The 14,128-nt window shown below is 43.1% G+C and overlaps 2 protein-coding genes across 2 annotated transcripts in view; one reads left to right on the forward strand and one right to left on the reverse strand.

The window, feature by feature from the left end:
- Positions 1–9,039, reverse strand: part of mon2 (MON2 homolog, regulator of endosome-to-Golgi trafficking) — a 135,487-nt gene extending 126,448 nt beyond the window's left edge. The window contains 1 exon segment of the mRNA XM_080436709.1: positions 8,655–9,039. Coding sequence (XP_080292835.1) covers positions 8,655–8,762 — 108 coding nt within the window. The 5' untranslated portion in view covers positions 8,763–9,039.
- Positions 9,040–12,598: 3,559 nt separating this feature from the next.
- LOC308091423 (small ribosomal subunit protein uS13-like) lies at positions 12,599–13,057 on the forward strand (the record flags this gene model as incomplete). Its single annotated transcript, XM_080437041.1, has 1 exon — positions 12,599–13,057. One exon carries the CDS (start codon positions 12,599–12,601, stop codon positions 13,055–13,057), a length of 459 nt encoding a protein of 152 aa, XP_080293167.1.
- Between the last annotated feature and the right edge of the window lie 1,071 nt (positions 13,058–14,128).

A 14,128-nucleotide genomic window follows, 5' to 3' on the forward strand; every position in this document is an offset into this window, starting at 1 on the left:
TGTGTGTGTGTGTGTGTGTGTGTGTGTGTGTGTGTGTGTGTGTGTGTGTGTGTGTGTGTGTGTGTGTGTGTGTGTGTGTGTGTGTGTGTGTGTGTGTGTGTGTGTGTCTCTCTGCACCATCAAGTACATGTTGTTACCATAGGAACACACTCTACCTACCTTTAACCACTTTCAACCTGTTGTCCCCATTTCTTTGTTTCTCTACATTTTTATCCCACGATTTTGCAACCCCATTGTTTTTTTCACCCAGTGCCAAGTGTCTAAGTCAGGGGTCTACAACCTTTTCAGGCCAGGGACCCCCAAACTGATGGGGAGATGGAGCAGGGACCCCCAAACTGATGGGGAGATGGAGCAGGGACCCCCAAACTGATGGGGAGATGGAGCAGGGACCCCCCCACCTCATAGGGTAGGGGGGGGGCTACCACATATATTGTATAATTATGTATAAAATTGTGTTTTATATGTCTAAACATGAAAACATGGTTGCCTGCTCCTACTAGTCCCAGTAGGTGTGCAAAAGGACCTTTCTCTACAAAATATGTATAAACATAGTACATACCATGTTATTGTGCATTGTGCCTCCATGTATCTGCTTGCTAAAAAATGGTGGATTCATGTTATGTTTAAAGACAATTTGATTTTATTTATTTATTTATTTAAAAAAAAGTTTTTAAAGTTTTTTAAAACAAAAATATTGTTTAAACAAAGAACAATTTTGCAGACCCCCTGCAGTACCTCCGCGGACCCCCTGTTGAAGACCTCTGGTCTAAGTAATCCTGGGCACTACACTCCCTCTGCCAGCCTAGGGAGAGCCCAGAGCCGAGCTCATGCCTCCTTCAATGCCTGAGAGCTAACAAGCCTTCTCATCACCTGACAGGGGGGGGGGTTTCCCCGGTAGGACGTAGCGCGTGGAAGGAACACGTTATTCCAACCTGTTCCTTTCCCCTCCATCAGGCGCACCGGCTGACCAGGGGGACCGCGGGGGAAGAAAGGCCCTTTCACCAACCCCACCTAGGGTATGGGCACTGATGACGCGGAGGAGTGGACACGCCCCCAGCGTCCCCGGCAGGGAATCGAACCCAGGACCTTCTAGCTGTGAGGCGACAGCGCTACCGACTGCGCCACCGCGCCCCCTGTTGTCCCCATTTTAATAGGTCACAATAGACTTAAAAGCTTGCGTCGCAAGCTTATAGATCTGCCATTATTTGCTGTTATAGAAACAGGGCTTCAAGTGGTTAAAGAGAAAAGACCATCATCACATCAAATTCATATAATTTTTTTTTTCTCTGCTGAGCCTCTGAGCTAAGGTTCAACGCAGGACAAAGACATCATTTTCCTCATGCAAATGTGCACCAGCCTAATGGTCAGAGGCTCGCTGCATTTTATTACAGCTAGTGGCTCTCATTAGAACTAGGATATTATGTGGATCTCTGGACCCACATAGAAACATGGCTGCCATGGCTGTGGCTCCAATGTGGATCTGAGGATCCTTAGGTGTTGAGATCCGGAACCCTTGGGAGCCGGATCCAACATTGAGGATCAAATCCGTTGGTATCAAAATGTACTTAAAGTAGCAAAAGTAAAAGTACTCAAATGTTTGAAAATAGCAGATCTACAAGCTCACAATGCGTCGCGACGCGACGTGTTGTGAGCTGGGGGTCCGCAGCCAAACACATTTTGGGGGTCCTTGACATGAAAAGGTTTGAGAACCCCAACCCTACCTGTGATGTCAGTCATCTAACTACACTATGACATCTGTCATCTCTGACCACAAATGTCCAAAGTCCAGCCCGAGGTCCAATCGTGGCAAGAGGGCATATTTTATATGGCCTGCAGTGTAATGCGACTTCCTTCCTAAAAAAGGTATTGTTCATCATGGCCTGTCAGTAATAGTCATGCAAATAGAATAACAGCGGGGGTAAAAAAAAAAGGTTGAATTGTTTTGGTTTTGTTCACAGGTGAATGGCTTCCATTTGGCTACACTGCCAACTACAGACTACTGATAGTGTACTGTAGTTAAATAACATTGTTGTATTGTTGATATCCTAACCTGTGAGGTATTTTCATACGTTCAAATATTTGAAAAACATATTTGGACACCCCCTAGTACAGTATGACTCCTAGTTTGGGAAACGTTTCAGTGTGATCACAGCCCCACCCGACTTCCATTGGAAAATTGAAAAGTTGAATATTTCAAAAAGTATAAAACTTAGTTTGGCCATGATCGGTCCAGCAGAGATTATCTCTGGACAGACAGACAGACAGACAGACAGACAGACAGACCCTCTAGTACATTGGTACCCCCTGGAGGGGGGGGGTTCCAGGGGGTCCCCAGCAAAATGTGTTAATATGCCATTACAATAATTGTAACCACTTTAACCTTTTATACTTTGGCTATTCAAAAATAGCAGATCTACAAGCTCATAGCGCGGCACCGAGTGCCGCGCTATGAGCTTGTAGATCTGCTATTTTTGAAAAATAATCTTGAAAATGTATTCAAAGCTTTGAGTACAGTATATATATATTTTAAAAGCATTTGTAACTCAAATCTTTCCTTCTGGGGGGGGTCCCTGGAACAAAATATTTTGAGATGTGGGTCCTCGGCCAAATTCATATCATTTTGGGGGGTCCTTGACATGAAAAGGTTTGAGAACCACTGCTCTAGTAGACGGCTAGCGTCTAGCCACACTGTCTGTAAGAGCAGGTTAAGTTTTTCGAGGCCTGAAAGGCAGATCTACAAGCTCACAACGCGTCGCGAGCTTGTAGATCGGCTATTTTCAAATCGCCCGGGTATAAAACAGAGCTAAAGTGGTTAATGTATGTTTCATAATATCATCATTTATATCTTAAAAGTAACTAGTAACTAAAGTTTTCAAATAATTGTAGTGGAGTAAAAGTATTAGATTTGCCTCTAAGATGTAGTGGAGTAGAAGTAAAAGTACAGCAAATGGGAAATACTCCAGTAAAGTCAAACATTCCTCAAAAGTGCAATTATGTACAGTACTTGAGTAAATGTACTTAGTTACTTTACACCACTGCATGGAAATGATCATAACACAAAATAATTGCCATTATGTAATAATTGAGAGACAGGCCTACCTAACAAGAGCCTGACATCACACAGCCTCTGGTGTTCTCATAGTACTAAACCGTGAGGTCACCAGCAGCATGATCAACAATGGGGCTTGCCCTCCCTGGTGGCACATCCAGGTTGCACTGTCATGGCTGTATCACATGTCATCCCCCTCTCTCTCTCTCTCTCTCTCTGTCTACCAGCTCTTTCTTTTCTTACTCTACTAGTAGGACAGAGTCTATTGTTTACAAAAAAAAAGACAATGCCTTGAAAAATGATCTCGACAAAGGAAGCAACAAACAATTAGGTCAGTCACCTGGACTACAGTGGTCAACAAGAACGCACACCGCAGATGTAGAGTACATTTGGAAGCATATTTCTACGCTATTACGCTACTATTACTGATCATATTACCCATTTAGACTGGGAAAGAATCTGTGTCATTTTTAGATTTCTTTTTTTTTTAGATCTACAAGCTCGTAGCGCGGCACTCTGTGCCGTGCTACGAGCTTGTAGATCTGCTAATTTCTTTTGAAAATCTTTGAATATATATATATTTTTAAAGGGAAATTTTTTAACTCAAATCTTTGCTTCTGGGGGATTCTACAATTGTCTTCTAAATCCTAACAGTTTTTTGAAAAACACTTATCCTGCTATAATATCAGTGGTTCTCAAACTTTTCTCATGTCAAAGGACCGCCCAAAATGATATGTATTTGGCCGCGGATATATTTTGTTCGCTTTGAAACAATATACAAATTCAAAGATTTGCCAAATTTTTTTTTTTTCAAAAATAGCAGATCTACAAGCTCATAGCGGGGCACTCTGTGCCGCTCTATGAGCTTGTAGATCTGCTATTTTTGAATAGCCAAAGAAATCTTAAAATGACACACACAGATGCGTTCCCGGTCTTAATGGGTTAATACCGGTGTTACACGAGAGGAACATGCCAAACTAAACTTCCTCCTATTAAAGGAGGAGTTCACCCAAAAAAAATCTTATTTTCTATCAATTACACACCCCATGAAGCCTTGATTTCATGGATTTATTTTTGTTTTTGTGGCATTCCTAAGACAATAATTTGATGACCGTGTGTATTTCCGGTAGGAGACACAAATAATCTACTTTGTGTCTCCTACCGGATACATTAGCCGGTAGGAGACGGGAATCAAATTATTAGCTTAGGAATGCGACAAAAACAAAAAAGAATCCATGGATTCAAGGCTTCATAGGGTGTGCAATTGATAGAAAATAAGTAATTTTTTGGGTGAACTCATCCTTTAATGGTGGTGTGAGTGATATCATGTTTTTGTTCAAATAAGTGCTTAAATAGTAGCTCTATATTGTGATAGTATTCATTGCTATAGAGTGTTTGTTCAGTAACAGGTGTCTCCCCATCTCTCCATCTCTTTAATAAACAGAACATACATTTCCAGGTCAGGATACCAATTGATCCAATCAGGAGAAGGGACTCATATAGAGGATACAGGATAAACAAGTGCAAGTGGAAGTGATGACACAAAGCAGACAACATTGGATCTGGAACACTATCAAATTGAAGCTGATAAAGGGGTACTCTCTCCTGATTGGATGAAATCGGCGCCCCACCTGAAAATGTCTTTTCTGTTTATTAAAGAGCTGCAGACCCCTGTTACCAGGGCCGGATTAGCACTATGTGGTGCCCCAGGGCGACCTCAAGTTGAGGTGCCCCCCGCGCGCCCGCGCGCAAAGCGTGCGGGCGCCGAAATCGTGCACTCGCGCGAAAAATTGCCGGATTTTGTTAGTTTCTTTTCGGTTTTTGGTTACTTTATTTCGGTTTTAGGGTTAGGGTTATGTTAAGGTTATGTTATTTAATTCTTATTTAAAAAAAAAAAAGTTTTTTTTTTTTTTTTTTTTTGGGTGCCCCCATTGGCTGGTGCCCCAGGGCACTCGCCCCCAACGGCCTATGGGTAATCCGGCCCTGCCTGTTACTGAACAAACACTCCATACAGCAATGATTCATTTAGTTTAATTCAATTCCATCTTTATTTCAGACTCAGGGTTCCGTATCACATACCAAATGACAAAACCAATAAATAAATAAATCAATGAATAACGAAAAATGACAAATATCTTAATTTTTCTGGAAAACTATTGTTACTATATCAGTGGTTCTCAAACTGTTTCCATGTCAAGGACCCCCAAAATGATATGTATTTGGCCGACCGACCCCCATCTCAAAATATGTTGTTCCAGGGACCCCCCAGAAGCAAAGATTTGAGTTATAAAATGTATAAGTTAAACAAGGAGTGGATGGAGCCGCACATCTTCAGATAATGATATCTTGGGTTCTGTTTTTTTTTCTCCCAAAAAAATAATTCATATATTTTTTTATAATAATAATAATAATAATATTCGAATAACTGCACATTTTTAAGACCAATATTCAAATATCATTTCTGAGGAAAGTTGACAGCCCTGGTACCCTCACCAGCGACCACAAAGCATCATTGTATGCAGCCTTTAGTGTGTGCATGCTGCTAGCCCTGTAGTAACTCCACAGGTGAGAGCAGTCTACAACGGTGTACAAAAAGCCTTAACTCATTAACCCGTTAAGACCTGAAGAATCTGTGTCATTTTTAGATTTGAGCTAAAAAGCATTATTTCACACTTTGGCTATTCAAAAATAGCAGATCTACAATGAGCTTTGCAAATCTTTGAATATATATATTTTTAAAGCCAACATTTTTAACTCAAATCTTTGCTTCTGGGGGTCCCTGGAACAACATATTTGGTGGGGGTCGGCGGCCAAAATACATATCATTTTGGGGGTCCTTGACATGAAAAAGTTTGAGAACCACTGATATAGAAACATACGTTTTTTTTCAGAATACTGTTGGGATTTAGGAGACATCAAAGAATCGGCTTCAGGTCTTAAAGGGTTAAGACCGGGAACGCATCCATGTCATTTTTAAGATTTCTTTGGCTATTCAAAAATAGCAGATATACAAGCTCATAGCGCTATGAGCTTGTATATCTGCTATTTTTGAAAAATGTGTGCAAATCTTTGAATATCTCCTCTATACCAGGCAGTAATCAGCCACTGGAGCAGTGTGGTGGTGTTAACCTGCAGAAACACATTGTCCTGTCGCTGTAATGTGGTGTTTTCACTGTTGTTTTGGTAGACGGGATATTTTTGGGCTACCCAAAAACACCCCTGTTGACGTTTGCCCCCAAAAACACCCCTGTTGGCGTTTGCCCCCAAAAACACCCCTGTTGGCGTTTGCCCCAAAAACACCAACACCTACATCTACCAAAACAAAACCTCAATAAACCCTCAACTTAGCACATACTATAGCTGTAGTATACAACCCTCGTAGACGTATTTATGATTCTGACGTTTTCAATCTACGAGAGTTGTAGGGTGCACTTCCCATAGTGACCTGGACTTTCTGCACTATGCCCCGTAGACACTCCAAACATTGTACAAAATGAAAATAAGGTGCTTACCGCCGAGCCCCAAATGTTAACTGGGTCTACGGGGTAGTAGTGTAATGTAATAATCCATATATTTCAATGAAGAAGTGTTTTAATGTCGTCTGTGGCCGAACGCCATTTTTTAACCCTCGTTTACTTCCTGTTTACATTTAGTGTAATTCCGGGTTCCACCGGATGCGCCCCGTCACTACCCGTCACTACCGCCCATTGGGAACTTCCGACAGAATCGGCCACAGGCGGCATTAAAACACTTCTTTATTGAAATATATGGATTATTACATTAAACTACTACCCCGTAGACCCAGTTAACATTTGTATGTTACACATGTATTCTGCTGCTACGCTCATGCACCCTATGGATTATCTCAGGTACTTACCGCACCAGATAGATATACTATGTGTAAATATGTACGTAGATAAATTGTTGTTGTTTTTATTGATCTCTTTATCTTCCCCTTGCCCCCCACCCCCCTCCTTCTACTTCCCCTTTAGATCCCTTTCTCTTTTTATGGAAATAACAAAACGATGGAGCTTGCACAAAAACGAATTCCACCCTCTGTTTTACACCTGTAAACCTGTGATGTGAGACCATAAAGTTGATGTGTGCAGGCTAACACCACCACACTACTCCAGTGGCTGATAACTGCTGGTGTTGTAGACAGAAATGACTGGTTAAAAAAATACATATACAGTATGTTTATTGTTTTGTTTTGTTATGTAAACACAGAACAGTTACTATGCCAGGAACATAACATAAAACAAACAAAACATGTACGTAATTCAAACTATAAATGTGTGAGTCCTGCAGCTGATACAACTTGTCAGTAGGAGGAGCTGCAGGTGTGTCCACACACCATAACAATACATACATAGTGTAGGTCAGCAGTGGGCAACTTTTGATGATGGAGAGGACCACTATATTTCTACGCTGACTCCAGAGGGCCACATTGCATATACTGTCTCTCCGTATTTTAACTTTTTTCGACATTCTATATCACACAAAAAAGTAGCAAAAATAGCCGATCTACAAGCTCAAAACGCGCCGCAGCGCGCCGCGTTTTGAGCTTGTAGATCTGCTATTTTTGCTACTTTTTGAATTAGAATCCAGAATTTCTTTTTGCTATTCTTGAATTGGAATCCTGAAAAGTAACATATTTAATTTCAAATGTATTTAGTTATACTTATGTTAGCTTTATGAACTTAAATACAAATACATTGGACATAAAAAAGACAATAGAATTTTAATACTTGTCATTAAGCTACTCATATAGACTTTAAGTAATTAAAGCGGGTCATGTTTGCATGTTTGGAATCATAACAGCTGAAATCAATAATATATCAGTATTCTGATATTAACCTGCGGGCCGCATTAAGTGAAGGTGGGGGCCGCGTGTGGCCCCCGGGCCGCCAGTTGCCCATGTATGATGTCGATACATCACTGACCCAATGCCTCACAACCTCAACATATACACAAAATATAGACGTTATACAACTTAGCACAGTGACTCTCAAACCTATTTACTTTCAGGGACCCCTCAGGGTGATATGCATTAGCCCAGGGACCCCCAGTTTGATGTGCATTAGCCCAGGGACCCCCAGTTTGATATGCATTAGCCCAGGGACCCCCAGTTTGATATGCATTAGCCCAGGGACCCCCAGTTTGATATGCATTAGCCCAGGGACCCCCAGTTTGATGTGCATTAGCCCAGGGACCCCCAGTTTGATATACATTAGCCCAGGGACCCCCAGTTTGATATAGCACATGCACCCCGCTGTATCACACGATTTTCACCTCTGGGAGCCCTAATCTACAATCCTGCAGTGTTTAATGTTAGTGAGTCAGTGTGTGTACAAATGGAACATTTGGTTCCATGTGTACACACAGTCACACACTCAAGAGTTGCAGAGCAGTCATGGAAGGGTTCTAATTGGGTTCCTAGCATGGGGGGGACCCCCCTACAACCCCCCCCCCTCCTCAAGGACCCCTGGCTGTCTGGGGGTTGGGGGTCCCCATCAGACCCCCTACCAGTGAGAACCAGTAGATGTACTTTATAGCACATGGAAAAAAAGCAATGAATGGGTCTCTGATGAGAAGCCCTTCTTACCTCTTTGACTGGAGGGAATTTCTTCTTGCATTCCATGGACAGAGAGCGCAGGTCCGTCTGCATGTTCTCCAGCAGTTTCTTCACCGCTTCGGGACTGCTCGTCGACATGTTTCAAACTGACGATTCCCTTCCAATTATCACGTCTTGAAAAGAAGGAGAGAAAAAAAACGAACGTCCAAGACAGTAAGGTTACTAAAAAAAAAACCTCTTCAAACTCGTGCTACTTTATGTCCAGCTCGCTGTGGTGGAGGTAGAAGAAGAAGAAGAGAAAAAAAGGGCACAGTTTGTGGTCATGATCCACACACACAGTACAGTACACACTAGCGTCCATTCACAGTCACACAATAATATCCCACTTTTGTTTCCTCCTTCCTTGTTGCTAGATCCAGCCCTGATTCACACAATAATATTCCACTTTTTCCCCCCCTCGTCGGTAGATCCGGCCCTGTACTGTACGGCCCTGCTGACAGCAGGCATGCGGCTGTTCCTCCTCTCGGCCTCAAACACACAGAACCAAGGCGTCCAGCGGCATCGTAATGTCAACGTGTTCGCTGTGGAATATCCCCGAGATATGTGTGTGAGTTTGTTTAGGACTGTTGTGGAAGGCTTTTCTTCACGCCATCATACCGTCACCATTACTGCTGCCAGAGAGCTGCTCCTCCGCTTCTTGGGTTTGCTTTTCCCACAATGCTTTGGGGTAACACACTTGACACGTCATTTGGACTTCCGTAAACAGTTGGATGGAGTGGATGGGGTGGTTCCTTAACTGGTGTGGCTGCGGCGCCCTCTGCTGGGTGGATGCGAACATGACACGATCAGCTCATAGCCGGTGCCGCGCTATGAATGAGCTTGTATATCTGCTATTTTTTTTGAAAAATCGTGAAATTGTGTGCAAATCATAAAAAAATGTTGTTTTTTTTTATTTTTAAAATATTTTTGTTCCAGGGACCCCCCAGAAGCAAAGATTTGAGTTACAAATGTTCACTTTAAAAATACATACAGATTTGCACACATTTTCACGATTTTTCAAAAATAGCAGATCTACAAGCTCATAGCGCGGCACTCGGTGCCGCGCTATGAGCTTGTAGATCTGCTATTTTTGAATAGCCCAAATAAATCTAAAATGACAGAGATGCATCCCCGGATTGAATGGGGTAACCTATAACTAGGCTAAGTTTGAACTTAGTGTGAGGTGGTGCAACTGGAATCTATTTTATAAGGAAGAGTCGCCGACGTCATTTTTCTCTATCCTACAATAGGGTCTATCTTCCTTACTTCCTTCACAGGTGTTACCACATGATGCTAATGAAGGCTCTGTTCCATTCTGCTCAAACAGAGTCAGGGTGATGATATTGTTGCATGTTGGCTCACTGGAAACACTCTGCTACACCGGGGGGTCTCAAAGTGTGGTCCAGGGACCAGTGGCGTACGGTGGAGTCTAACGTTGACCGGGCCAGAACCGGTTTGACGGCTAAACTGGTTTTTAATGGCCACTCATTAACAATTCGGCCGAATGCAAATGAGCCCCACTTGAAAACAAAGGCAACTTTCTGTGGTCGGCTACAACAGAATAGGGTGACTACTTTTTGTGGTCACAGAGTGCCTTGGAATTATTTTCTTTGCCAGTCCGCAGTCCACACCTTATGGGAGTTAAGCTAGTATACTTCTTTGAAAACTATTTTTTGTTCATACAGTATGTTCCTACCTGTATCACCAAAGAGCACCTATCTAGTCATAATTTGCTGCTTGCTCAAAATAAATCCTATATTTTTTCATCAAAGACGGCGTGCCTTGGAATCATTTTCTCTGCAAGTCTGCAGTCCACACCTTATGGGAGTTAAGCAGTAGCCTACTTCTTTGAAAACCCTTTTTTGTTCATGATCCCAGTGTCTTTCTGGATCAATCAGCAATGGATCAGGCATATAGGAGTCGAGACAATATTCTAGGTGGAGGTGGTTATGCTTTATGTGAATGATATCATGGTCAGAAGTACATTAACACTCATGTCAGTGGTACGGTAGTTCTGCCCGGAGCACAGGGCAGAGATCATAGTTATACGCAGTGGTGGAAAGTAACTAAGTACATGTACTCGAGTACTGTACTTAAGTACAGTTTTGAGGATTTTTTACTTTACTGGAGTATTTCCCATTTTCAATACTTTTACTTCTACTCCACTACATCTCGGAGGCAATTATTGTACTTTTACTCCACTGCAATTATTTGAAAACTTTAGTTACTAGTTATTTTGCAGATATTAATTATTATATTATAAAACATACATTAACCACTTTAGCCCTATTTTAAACCTAGGCTATTTGAAAATAGCAGATCTACAAGCTCGCGACGCGTTGTGAGCTTGTAGATCTGCTATTTTCAAACATTTTAGTACTTTTACTTTTGCTACTTTAAGTACATTTTGATACCAATACTTTTGTACTTTTACTCAAGTAAATTTTGGATTCCGAACTTTTACTTGTAACAGAGTACTTCTATATTGCAGTAGTGATACTTTTACTTAAGTAAAACATTTGAGTACTTTTTCCACCACTGGTTATACTGTAGCTGCCTGAAGGACAAACTGAACCATAACAAGATAGGCTGTACCAAAACAATAGCTATTAGGCCTAGTGGAGACATCTAGGCTCTTACAAGCTGTCAAATATATCATAATGTATTGTAGAAGTGTTATACTGTAAGTGATGGTATAATATAAAGGTTAGATATAAGCAGCCATATAACTTCTTCCTCACTCTACAGAAGATGTGTTCAGCCAGCAGTTGGTCTCTGTGTCAAACACTTTGATGTCATACTATGACATCATCAATAATGACAAGTGCGCTAGGACCAAACTGTGAAACTCACGATAGTAAACAACAACAAGTGTCGCTCAGCGAAGTCAATCTCTGCCAGAAGTCATGTTATTTTCCGTACGTTAATACAGCCTCCCCAAACTCTGTAAATAAGTTTAACATTTTCAACGTAATCGAGGAAAGTTACTTAAAAAAAATAATTAAGGAGTTTGGCAGCACACAGAAATTAATGCAATAATGTAATTACCGACGCACAGATCAATGGAAATGAGACATAAAGCACTGAGACCAAGTAATTCATATTACCAAGTAATTTCATAAGTAAGCAATTAATTTTTTACCATTTGAATACTTGACTACCTTAAAGGCCATAGTTGAATGGTTAGAGAGGCCGCCTGGGAAACAGACGAATCGGTTCGTCCCATAGTGACTAACACAACAAGTGCCTAAGATGGGCTGGCATACTGGATTACTTGACGACTTTGTGGTTAAGTAAGTAACTAGAAGTTCGGGCTGCTACGCAGGCCTCACATCTACGTCACACTGCCGATCGCCGCTCCGACCAATAACCCTAACCCATATATGGAGATCTCTTGTCAGTCCTTGTCCCTTTTATGCCCATATACAGTATGGAGATCGCTGATGTCATCAGTTTACACCTATGTATGGGCATGCCCCCTTTTGTGCCCATATATGGAGCTGACTGATTTGTTTGCACCTGGTGCCGTGACAACACATTGAGGTTAGACAACACACTCCATATTTGGGCGTAGCTGCATTGGGAACTCCTTATATGGTTATGGCTGAGTCATGGTGACATGAGCTTGACGACGTGGTCCGCCCGATGGTCATTTCTCAGTTGATTCAGTCGCCCTAAAACCGAGGGTTAGACACAAAAAACACAAGCTAGTTTGAATAGTAATTGAGATATAGCCACATCTCAATTAGTCATATGGCCCAGCCCTAATAGCACCCGAATGCCCAAATAAGGACGCTTACATCACAAGGAGCATCATCACGCGCAAACCACCCATGGAGGTTATAAGGAACCAAAGTCGTTTAGCGTTACAGAACCTGTTTAGACTGAGTATCATTTTTAAACCTCCCACTTTGCACGGAAATCTGCTCTCCAAGATGTCTCTGGTCGTCCCTGACAATTTCCAGCACATTCTTCGTGTGCTGAACACGAACATTGACGGCAGGGAGAAGATCGCCTTCGCCATCGCCGCCATCAAGGGCGCCGGGAAACGTTACGCTCACGCGGTCCTAGCGCGGGCCGACGTCGACCTGGACAGGCGGGCCGGAGGGCTGACCGAGGAGGAGGTGGAGAGGGTGGTGAGCGTGATGCAGAACCCGGGTCAGTACAAGATCCCAGACTGGTGCCTCAACCGGCAGAAGGACATTAAGGACGGTACCTGCGGCCAGGTTCTGTCCAGCGGCGTGGACAACAAGCTGAGAGAGGACGTGGACACCCTGAAGAGGACCAGAGCTCACCGTGGCCTGCGGCACTCCTGGGGGCTGCGCGTCCGCGGTCAGCACACCAAGACCACCGGCCGGCGCGGCCGCACGGTCGGCGTGTCCAAGAAGAAGTGAAAACCCGGTGTTGCCAGATTGCAAGCCCAAATGAAGCGACTATCAATTTAAACCACTTTTAAACATTATACATGGGCTATTTGAGAATAGCCAATCTACAAGCTCTCATCGCACCGTGATGTGACTCGTTGTGAGCTTGTAGATCTGCTATTCTTTTTCATCTTTAAAGAAAAAAAATTTTTTTTTCTACATTTTAACTATACAAATCTTGTATGGGGATCCCCGACACAAAATATGTTCAGATACAATAAACACTTAAGGGCCCTATTATGCACGTTGTATTTCCAGGTCTTAACAGTCATAACACCACCATCTTACTGTATGTACAATCGCTATTTTACAAGTCGCGCTGAACGCAAACACTGGTGGCTTAAGACTTGCCAGCATATTTAACTCCTGGGGGAGTGTTCAAAAGTTAATTAAGGGTGATATGCGGTATCTGCTATTTTGCCCCTTGACTTAACAAGACTCACCGCATAGCGCTAAGACGTGGTCAGGACGGTGGCGCAGTCGGAGGAGGCACGGTGGCGCAGTCGGTAGCGCTGTCGCCTCACAGCTAGAAGGTCCTGGGTTCGATTCCCGCCGGGGACGCTGTGGGCGCTGGGGGCGTGTCTTCTCCTCCGCGTCATCAGCGCCCATACCCTAGGTGGGGTTGGTGAAAGGGCCTACTCTGTGTGGAGTTTGCATGTTCTCCCCGTGTCTCCTAGGGTAGTTAATACCCTCACAAAAACATGTAGTAATCCTGGTCGCTATACCGCCTCCCCCATGACAGCCGGGGCGCCTGATGGAGGGGAAGGGAACTGGTTGGAATAACGTGTTCCTTCCACGCGCTACGTCCAACCAGGGAAACTCCCCCCTGTCGGGTGACAAGAAGGTCAGTTGGCTCTCATGCCTGAAGGAAGCATGAGCTCTGCCCTGGCCTCCCTACTGTGAGGGACTGGTGTAGGGCTGGTGTAGCGCCCAGGATCACTTAGGAAATTGGCACCGGGTGAAAAAATATGGGTTACAAAAATCGCGGGATAAAAAATGTGAGTAAAAAAAAAAGACGTGGTCAGGACCAAAATAAATCTT

The sequence above is a fragment of the Gymnoscopelus braueri genome (genome assembly GCF_963280865.1).
Source record: "Gymnoscopelus braueri genome assembly, chromosome: 9".
Lineage (NCBI taxonomy): Eukaryota > Metazoa > Chordata > Actinopteri > Myctophiformes > Myctophidae > Gymnoscopelus > Gymnoscopelus braueri.